The sequence below is a fragment of the Triplophysa rosa genome, linkage group LG1 (assembly GCF_024868665.1).
Source record: "Triplophysa rosa linkage group LG1, Trosa_1v2, whole genome shotgun sequence".
Classification (NCBI taxonomy): Eukaryota; Metazoa; Chordata; class Actinopteri; order Cypriniformes; family Nemacheilidae; genus Triplophysa; species Triplophysa rosa.
In genome coordinates, this window is record NC_079890.1 from 13,879,792 (window position 1) to 13,889,926 (window position 10,135).

Here is a 10,135-nt window from a genome sequence, read left to right on the forward strand (position 1 = left end):
AAAAAATCATGACAAATGTTAGGGATTCAAAAATAACAACAAATATTAGCATTTATGTCGAGACAACGATATAAGTCTATGGAAAGATTTTATACATGTCTCAAAGTTCAGTTTATCTTTAATGTACACTTTTCTTGCAGTACGGAACAAACTGTACGAGTTCGGACTGTATCTGCGCGTGGATAGCTCAAGCTCCGCCCACTAGGTCCAGCGAGGGGGAGCTGGAGCTTTGCTCCACCCCTTGGCTCTGCAGCGAGTACCACTTGCTTCCCCTTGCCACTTTGTTTCAAGGAGCAAGGGGAAGGGGCGAGGGGTAGGCGAAGGGGTGGAAAATAGAATTGGGATTGGGCCTTAATCTAACATGTATTTATTCCACTCAATTGCAACGTAAAGCGAATGCTATTATTGGAGATTGTTCCCATCCCTTACATGCTGAATTTCAGCTACTCTGCTCTGGCTGCCAGTTTGTGGCCCCTAGGTGGAGAACTAGACGATACGGGAATACTTTTGTCCCAGCAGCGATATAGTTCATTAATAAAAATAGTAAGAGATGACATCCTGGGCAACACTAGGCACGTTAAGCTCCTATGTGGAGTGGATGAGTACAAGTTGTGAGGCACATTGTAATGACTTTCTCTATTTTAATGAGTTTTTACATTGAAAATGTAATGGTTTATGTTTTATGTTGTTTTATAGATTATGGCTGAATTTCCTATCTGCACAGCAAATTAACCCTTGGGTACTTATAAAGATACCTTGACCTTAAAACGCAAAACACAAGCACGATCAGGCTGGAACGCAGTCACGGAAGGACAGAACAGACTGAGCTGCTCTTGGCAAAGATGTCCGGCTCCAGCCCCGATTGTGGGTTTGGGAATGACGGTTATATTCCATAAACACATAACAATCATTTTCTGTTTCAGTGATTTTTGTGATTTATTCTCATATTTAAATGTCGCTATAATTTCTGAAACGCAGTGTAAATGTGACCTCTGTGATCATCCAGGTAATTGCACAAGTCAGTTTGATTTTTTTCTCTCCTGTAGGTGAAAAGTATAGCAATGTGTCCTAGTAATGAATGGACTCTATATGCAAAGCCATCTCATCTGATTGCCTCTCTCTCTTACACTTTTCCTCTCATTTCAATTGGAGTCAGGTCAGGTCAGGATGTTTAGATGACACCAAACCATCACACACACATAGAAAGAGTCTCATCATTCCTCTCTCACATTTTGGTAATTAAGCCATTACATAATCAACTCCTGGTTCAATTGAAGATGATAATGACATGAGCAGGGCCAGTCCGCCAGGCTGCGTACCCTCTTCTCCAAGGGGGCAGATACTGTGATGGAACACCTAACACTGCCATACCAGCTGTTCTTTTCATTCTGTGCCATCTGGGAACCTGATACTAATCTGTGTAAAAACTTAAAAGTTTGCTTGAATAAATGAAGGCAATAGTAGCTATTTGCACTAAGTGTAAACAGTAATTGATGCTATACTAAGTGAAAATAGCGACAGATGCTATTTACACTAATTTTAAATAGTAGTAAGTTCTGTTTACACTAAGTGAAAATAGCAGCATTTCTTAGCGATGTGCTATTTACACTAACCAAAAATAGCTGTAGGGCCTATTTTCTTTGGACTAAGTAGAAATAGTAGTTAAGATGCTTTTTACTTATAAATAGTGGCAGATAACGTTACTATTTGCACCTCAGTATTGTTGTGCATTAAACATTATGCAATAATAACAGACAGTAAATCATTATATTTATAAAACTTATTAAAATGATGGCAACTTATTGTGATATTAAAGCCATATACCTACCCCTAACCTTACCCTAAACCTAAAGTTTATGAATAATAATGAATTTTAAGTCTTAAATCAATTTTATTGAAAACAAATGCCTTTATGATCTGCAAAGTAATAAAAAAGGTTTAAGAAGGTTTTCAGCAGGATTAGAACCCCTGTCTCCCATGCTGTGCTATATAGACTGCACACTTTATGCCACTCGAGTCGCTGTTTGGAATGGTGTCAATCTTACACTTTTTCTATTCCAATCACATATTGGTGGGCGGAGCTAGTGTAAATAGTCTCTGCCAACAAGGCGGGCTATTTGTACACAGTGTAATTAAAGACACTACGATAAAACGATAAATTGAAGAAAAACTGTTGTATTGTATCTTGAATACATGAATCTAGTAGGCCAATGTGAACTAGAGAACATGAACTCACGACAACGACAACAATAAGATACCCAGTACCTAAGAAAGAAAATGATCAAAAATAAGTTACTGAGAATGTACATAAAAGTCAGTATTGAAACTGTCTCATTATCTTACTCCAATTTTGCAACAGCAAGCTTAGAACAATGGTTTATAATTTGAGCTGTTGGGTTTCATAAAAAAAATTAGTTTGACCTTAACACACGTAAAGACAAATACCTACAATTGCATGTTGTAGGTATTTGTCTACACGTATGTTTTAAACAGATATAATGATATAGAGGTAAAAGTTATAGATTGCAGCTTTAATGAACAAGACTGTGGATGATAAAAGTGTCCTGGTCAGGGCTGGTTGAGATTAATGATCAGCAGATGTTCCATATTTACTTGTGACAGTCCTGTATCTCAACAGTTTTCTAAATCCCAATTTATTCTAAAAAAAATAATTTTGTCCTGTATCACCTTTCCCAAAATGCTTCATGTGAGAATAGTCTAACTAGGGTGACCAGACGCCCCGGTTTTACAATATGTGTCACAAAACTCTGTCTTTAAAAAGCTGTAAATAATTCCTGATATCAGCTCACGGAACTCTGAAATTAAACATAGCAATGTCCTTCCAGCTGTTGTCTTTGGGAATACAATTTTTTTCCTTTATTCCTTTGTGAAGTACATGATTTTTTAAAATATCTTTTGATCATGAGAAATCACATTGACATAAATGCTTTGGTAAATTGCTACAAAAGTTTGTAACTTTATGCTTGGAATACACTGTTCCAACCATTGTTTATGGCTTTTATCCAAGGGAGAGGAAGTGTTTATTTGTGGTGTAGAGTGATTCATTCATATATTGAGAAGTGCCAACACTATAGCCATATTGGGCTGCGACACAGTGGGTTGAATCTGGTCTTAAATATATATGAGCTTTAAGCATCTCTGAGAGACCTCTCCATTGTGTTTTAGAGCAATGCAAATGTTACATGAGCACTAAGCATGTAGCGTTACGTGCAAGAATAGCATTTTTAGTGTTTGGGTGTGTTTTTCATATTTTCAGGAACACTTGGCTTTAAAAACTGTTGCGTCAATCAGGATTGAACATTGCAACTGTTTGAACCATTTAATGCTTGAATTGTATATCATTGTAAAACAGAGGGGTTCCAGATATGAATCAGATCGTGTTAATTATATATTCTCTCTTGGTGCTGATTTGGCGGTTTATGGAAGTAATTAGCATACGCCGCAGTGTGCTGCATATAGAGCAGCTTCACCGAGACCCCCTCACTGCTAATGAGAGGGCACACCTCTAACATCTGACCCTCAAACACAGAGAGAGAGAGAGAGACCTCTAGCATCAGACCTCAGTCAAAGAAAGAGAGAGTGGGGGAGAGATATCTGTACTTGTGAAGCAGAGATTAGTTGGTTTAGTCTGTCAATGGTTCCTTTACAAATTTCTTTACTTTCTTGAGCGTTTGAAATGGCAAATGACCTCAGATGTCACACACACACACACATAGACACACACATATTTAACAGTACAGTATGAGTAGTAATTTACAGTAGGAAGGTAAAGTGATCATTTAACATGGCAATTTTTCACCTTGATCTCAGTTCAATGCACAATCCTTAATAATAGCCATAAAATCAAGACAGCAATAATACAGTTCTGCCCCATCATCTCGCTTTGCTTTCTTTCACCTTTAAAAGAAGACACATTTCAAGAAGCACCATAAAAAGTTATTTAACTTTCACACTGTCTCAAACACCAACCACATCTGTTCCCAGATGGTCTCCCTCTGTCAAACCCACTGCAGCGAACACACTTACACAATATCTGATACACACCTCGCCCGTTCCGAATCAGCCAGCAGTTCACTGTTAAATTACTTTTTCAAGATTTATGGATGAAAACACAAAAATCCTTTTATCGACTGACATAACAGTTTTGTCTCTCAAAGTTTTTCAAGCCATCTGCAGTAAAGTGTGGAAAAACCTTTTGGGATTGACTGTTTTGTTTTGTTTCTTTCTCATATTAAAAAGACATTACAGGGCATCTGTTTTGCCGTGCTTAGAAATGTGTCTCACAAGGCAAAGATGCAATTTATGAGGAGAATGCTGCAGATTTCAGGAGAACCCATACTGCAGGACAGAAAAATACAAAGTCTCTTTAATATGCCAGTTATTTCTTAGAGATCACAAAGAGATTCAACACAGAGCAAAAAGAGTTCCCTGTGTCTTAAATTTTAATCCTGTGAAAAAGACTTTTGTAGTCTTCCATCCCTCTAGCTATATCATCAATGTGGTAAAATAAGAGACGCTAACAAATACATAAACAAATCATTTCTCTTCCAGCAGCCAAGAGAACAGAAGGTATATTTTAATAACACTGGTCAGCAGACTGTACAACAATGTGCTCAAACTGTGCTAAGATTTTTCAAAGTACCAAAGGCTATAAATTAAAAGTCAGAAATTGAATCTTTTAATTTTTCATTGGTGTCTGTTTTTATTGCCCCAAAGAAATGTTTGTAGTTTCACTCTTACAAAAAAGGTGCTACAAACGTTGATGCCATAAAAGAATCATTTTTGGTTCCCTTTTCAGTCAAAGTTTCTTATAAGAATGATTTCATTCTTTTGTTATAATCTAAAAAATCTTGTGTCAGACAGAAAGTTTCTTTGGATGTTAAATGGTCTTTATGGAACCCTTCAGGTTCAAATGGTCCTTCTATGGTTTCAACGCAACAACATAAACAAACGTGCGCATGTGCACGTTCGTGGACTGCCCTTAACTTTCGGTACACATTCACAAATAATAGAGTGCCTGTACATTATTTCTGATAACAATCAAAAGAAGCTGAGTAGAACCATTACTTGGCTAAACTTGCCTCTCCAATATTTTGAACTTAGACTGCGATACCAAGCTCAACCGCTAGATGTCAATGTCCCACACGGGTTTTTTAAATGCGACCAAACTACAGGACCCATTCAACAGCCCCGCAATTTACTGCATAATTACTCAGAATTTACTGCGTAACTAATTGTAACAATGATGTACCTCTACAGTACATATCTGTAGGTAAAGGGGAACAATATGCACAGTTTGGGGAATAAAGAAGAGAGGAAATTAAAAAAATTAAATTACTCTACTTTAAAACTAAGGGGTAACTATTTTAATATTACGTGGTATGCATGACCTGCAGTATGCTATACAACTATCTTAGCGTCAATGTACACTACATTTTATAATCACAATGTACCCATAAATAAGATACTATGAATTAAGTATGGGGCTCTTATTTTATTATTATAGGGAACATGAAATAAGGGAAAATTATGTGTTCAGTTTTTGCACAAGCAAAACAGTTGGAGTTTTGACTTTAGGATACATTTTTATTTGATTGATTTTAGGATTGTTGGTCACAAATAATTTATTTTAATTATGAGTTATTTTGATGAGTTTTAATGTGCAAAATGTGCGAAATCAATGTTGATCTTTTGAGACTATAATCAAGTATTTCAAGAGCGGTTTGATTTGGATGTTTATATGGCATGCAGTTCCCTCGTAAATATATTTTTAATTATCCATATTCTTACCCCTTTATTCACCAAACTTTGCAAATTGTTTCCCTTTATCTACAGATATGTACTGTAGAGGTACATTATTGTTACAATTAGTTACGCTGTAAATCCTGTTTAATTTTGCGGTACATTGCTGGCCGTAATCTGTCACGATTGTCGTGGCTGAAGAGAGAACCCAAGCGCAGACAGGCAGTGAAGGGGTTAACAAATATTTATTGACACAAAACACACAAAACAAAACCCACGAGGGGGTAAAAAACAGGAACTGAACTAAGAAACAAACTTGAAATAAAAGACTTCCCACGAGGGGCAAAACAAGAACAGTAAAACTAAACTAAATGACACGACCAAACGTCTTAAATCATAAAACACAAAACTCACGAAACACGAACAGGGCAAGGACCAGGAACATAGGTGAGAGCACAAACATAATCCACACGATACAATCCACGAGCACAAGACAAAGAAACAAGAGGGTATTTAAAGGGAAGACAAACGAGGGATAACGACACGGGGCAGGTGTGGGTAATCAAACACTTAGGGAAAGATAACGAGGAAACAAGAGGAATGGGGCCAATGACAAGACACTGGAGAGAACGTATATTACTGTCAAATGGACAATAATATGTTTCTCTCCACACATAACCAAAGACTTTGTCATGGCTCTGCTACAGGACCAAGAAAAACATGACTAAGGAAGCAGAGCCATGACAGAAGCCCCCCCTTTAATGAGCACCTCCAGCGTGCTCACCAAGGGGTAGACGGACAAGACAAGGCAGACCTGAGACAAAGACAAAAACCAGACAAACATGGTGAACATGACAAGGGGTAGACAGGACAACAAGACTACAGGACTGGGGTGGCATAACAAAAATAACAAACATGGGAGGGGGGTGGGGCAAAACAAGAGTTCATAGGGGCAGTCCAAAGGGTTGGGGGGAACAGTCCCAGTCCCCGGCTGCGCTCGAGGGCGCTGAGTCCTGGGGGACTTAGGAGGAGTCCCGGGGGGAACAGTCCTTTGGCCCTGGGAGTCTCCCAGGGACCGGCTGGACAGGGCTTGACGCCGGCTGGAAGGCCGGCTGGACAGGGCTTGACGCCGGCTGGAAGGCCGGCTGGACATGGCTTGACGCCGGCTGGAAGGCCGGCTGGACATGGCTTGACGCCGGCTGGAAGGCCGGCTGGACATGGCTTGACGCCGGCTGGAAGGCCGGCTGGACATGGCTTGACGCCGGCTGGAAGGCCGGCTGGACATGGCTTGACGCCGGCTGGAAGGCCGGCTGGACAGGCTTGACGCCGGCTGGAAGGCCGGCTGGACAGGCTTGACGCCGGCTGGAAGGCCGGCTGGACAGGCTTGACGCCGGCTGGAAGGCCGGCTGGACAGGCTTGACGCCGGCTGGAAGGCCGGCTGGACAGGCTTGACGCCGGCTGGAAGGCCGGCTGGACAGGCTTGACGCCGGCTGGAAGGCCGGCTGGACATGGCTTGACGCCGGCTGGAAGGCCGGCTGACGCCGGCTGGATCACCGGACTGGACGCCGGCTGGATCACCGGACTGGACGCCGAGCTGGATCACCGGACTGGACGCCGGCTGGATCACCGGACTGGACGCCGGCTGGATCACCGGACTGGACGCCGGCTGGATCACCGGACTGGACGCCGGCTGGATCACCGGACTGGACGCCGGCTGGATCACCGGACTGGACGCCGGCTGGATCACCGGACTGGACGCCGGCTGGATCACCGGACTGGACGCCGGCTGATCACCGGACTGGACGCCGGCTGATCACCGGACTGGACGCCGGCTGGATCACCGGACTGGACGCCGGCTGGACACCGGACTGGACGCCGGCTGGATCACCGGACTGGACGCCGGCTGGATCACCGGACTGGACGCCGGCTGGATCACCGGACTGGACGCCGGCTGGATCACCGGACTGGACGCCGGCTGGATCACCGGACTGGACGCCGGCTGGATCACCGGACTGGACGCCGGCTGGATCACCGGACTGGACGCGGCTGGACACCGACTAGACACCGGCTGGACACCGGACTGACCGGCTGGACACCGGCTGACGCCGGCTGGACACCGGACTGGACGCCGGCTGCACCGGACTGGACGCGGCTGCACCGGACTGGACGCCGGCTGGACCACCGGACTGGGCGCCGGCTGCACCGGACTGGACGCCGGCTGCACCGGACTGGACGCCGGCTGCACCGGACTGGATGCCGGCTGCACCGGACTGGACGGGCTGACCGACTGGACACGGCTGACCTGACTGGACCTGCCGCTGACCGGACTGGACCGGGGATCCCCGGCTGGGCAGGGTTCAGCATCTCCCTCCTCTTCTTCTTCTTCTTCGTCCGGCCCACAGGACGTGTGGCCGGCTGGAGCGAAGCGATAGGGAGGCCGATAAGCTCCGCACCGGAGGAGTCGGACGGGGAGTCCCACGACTCCCTTCGTCTACGCCGGCCTCGGATGCTGATGGGTGGAAGAGGAGCTGCTGGGGGAGAGGCGGACGGTGCGGCCATGCCGATGACCCCGATCTCCATGACGCAATTCTCTGGGATCGCGGGTAGGGGAGATGGATTGGGTTGGGCTGAGACCCTGGACTCCGGGCGGTTCATGGCATATCTCACCGTGCACTCGATGTCCAGTGGTCTCAGCATCCTCATCTCCGCCCGCGACAGAGGGTCCCTGAGGCCACCGTTGAACAGGACCGCGAGTTCCGCCTCCCCAAAAACCACCTGCTCTGTATAAACTGCCTCCTCTGCAGCCTTTAGGAAGCGGTCGACATAGTTCATGATATTGTCATCTCCCTGACGGTGGCTGCAGAGGAGGTGAGTCTGGCGGGATCGTTGGGTGGACATGCTAAGGAAGCAGAGCCATGACAGTAATCTAAAGCGTTACCATTGTTTATTTAATAAAATTAACATACAACAAAATTCAACAAATCGTTTATTTAATACAATTATTATACAATAAAATAATAATATAATATTAACATAAATAAAATAAAATAAAACATAAACAGTTATATTATTAGACACTAGCGAAACACAGACCGAAAGTTAACTGCAGTCCAGGTGCAACATACTTTGAAATGGTTTATATGTCATTGTAAAGCACTTGTTTTGTAATGCATACTGAGATCTCAATTAAGTCTCCTCAGCTATGAAAGAGTGACCTCTAAGCAATACAATCCTCTGCTGGTATAAGCCAAACACCCTATGGAAAAAACACTCCATAAAGCACCTGAATGTTGATGGTTTTGTTGCTAGAAAGAAACAGAAAGACCTAGAAATTGGTACACTTTGAGGTTTGTTTCCTTTTATAATGTGGTGTGTAAAGTGATAGTGAGTTCAGGTAAGGTTAATAGCATTTTTAAAGTCCTTTAAGCATGTGTTTAAAAAAGATTTGAGGGCACGCAGCCCCACATGCCCACAATTCTACAAACATCCAAATGCACTTACAGAAGGAGCTGCTTTCGTCCTTTGTGCCGTCCAAGGTGCCATCGGGTAACATTTGCAGGTAGAAGCCATGCCGACAATACAGACGTGTGACGATGCCTTTGAGCTGAGGTTCTGGGAGAAAGAGAGAGAGAATTTCATTAAAACATGCTGTCTATGTGTGCTTACAAGTTGAAATGTAAATACTGTAGCCTTTGTTAAAAATTCTGTCATGAATTTCTTCCCCCCAAGTTGTTCCAAACCTGCATAAATGTTTTTGTTCTGTTGAACACAATGAAAGATATTTGGAAGAATGTTAGCAACTGACATTTCTGGGACATCATTGACTACCATATAGGAAAATTTTAAATGGTAGTCAAAGGTGCCCTAGGACTGTTTGCTTTCCTAAATTCTTCAGAATATAAAATTTTGTGATCAACAGAAGAAAAAAATGGTAGTACTATAGTCAATGATGAGTTAATCTTTCAGTGGTATTACCATTTAATAACATAACTGTAATGTAATATACAGTAACGCAATAGATTTTTGCTATTGAATGTGGGTTTTGGGAAAAGAACAGAATGATAAAAGAAACAAATATAAAGAGCCTATCAAAGCTATCAAACACAACAAAATGAGCTATATAAGTTGAAAAGGGATGTTCCTACTAGACTAGGGGAAAACTGTGTAATATAGTACCACTGAGACACTGATAACAAAATGGGAAGGTCGACGCAATATTAAAAGTATGAAATGTCGCTGTGCTTAACCACGTATATTAAAACCACTAACCGTTCATAAAACCGATATGATGGTCAGGACACTCTTACACACCTGAATGTGTTTTCAGGAATATTACACATTATTACACTCTCTGGAATACTTCATTCTGGTT

At 43.0% G+C, this 10,135-nt stretch overlaps 1 protein-coding gene across 1 annotated transcript in view; it reads left to right on the forward strand.

Annotated features, from left to right (window-relative positions):
- Positions 1–1,050, forward strand: part of LOC130547624 (hormone receptor 4-like) — a 5,023-nt gene extending 3,973 nt beyond the window's left edge. Inside the window, exons 4-5 of the mRNA XM_057323762.1 lie at positions 141–256; positions 1,047–1,050. Coding sequence (XP_057179745.1) covers positions 141–256; positions 1,047–1,050 — 120 coding nt within the window. The remainder of the gene's footprint in view (positions 1–140; positions 257–1,046) is intronic.
- The last annotated feature ends 9,085 nt before the right edge of the window (positions 1,051–10,135 follow it).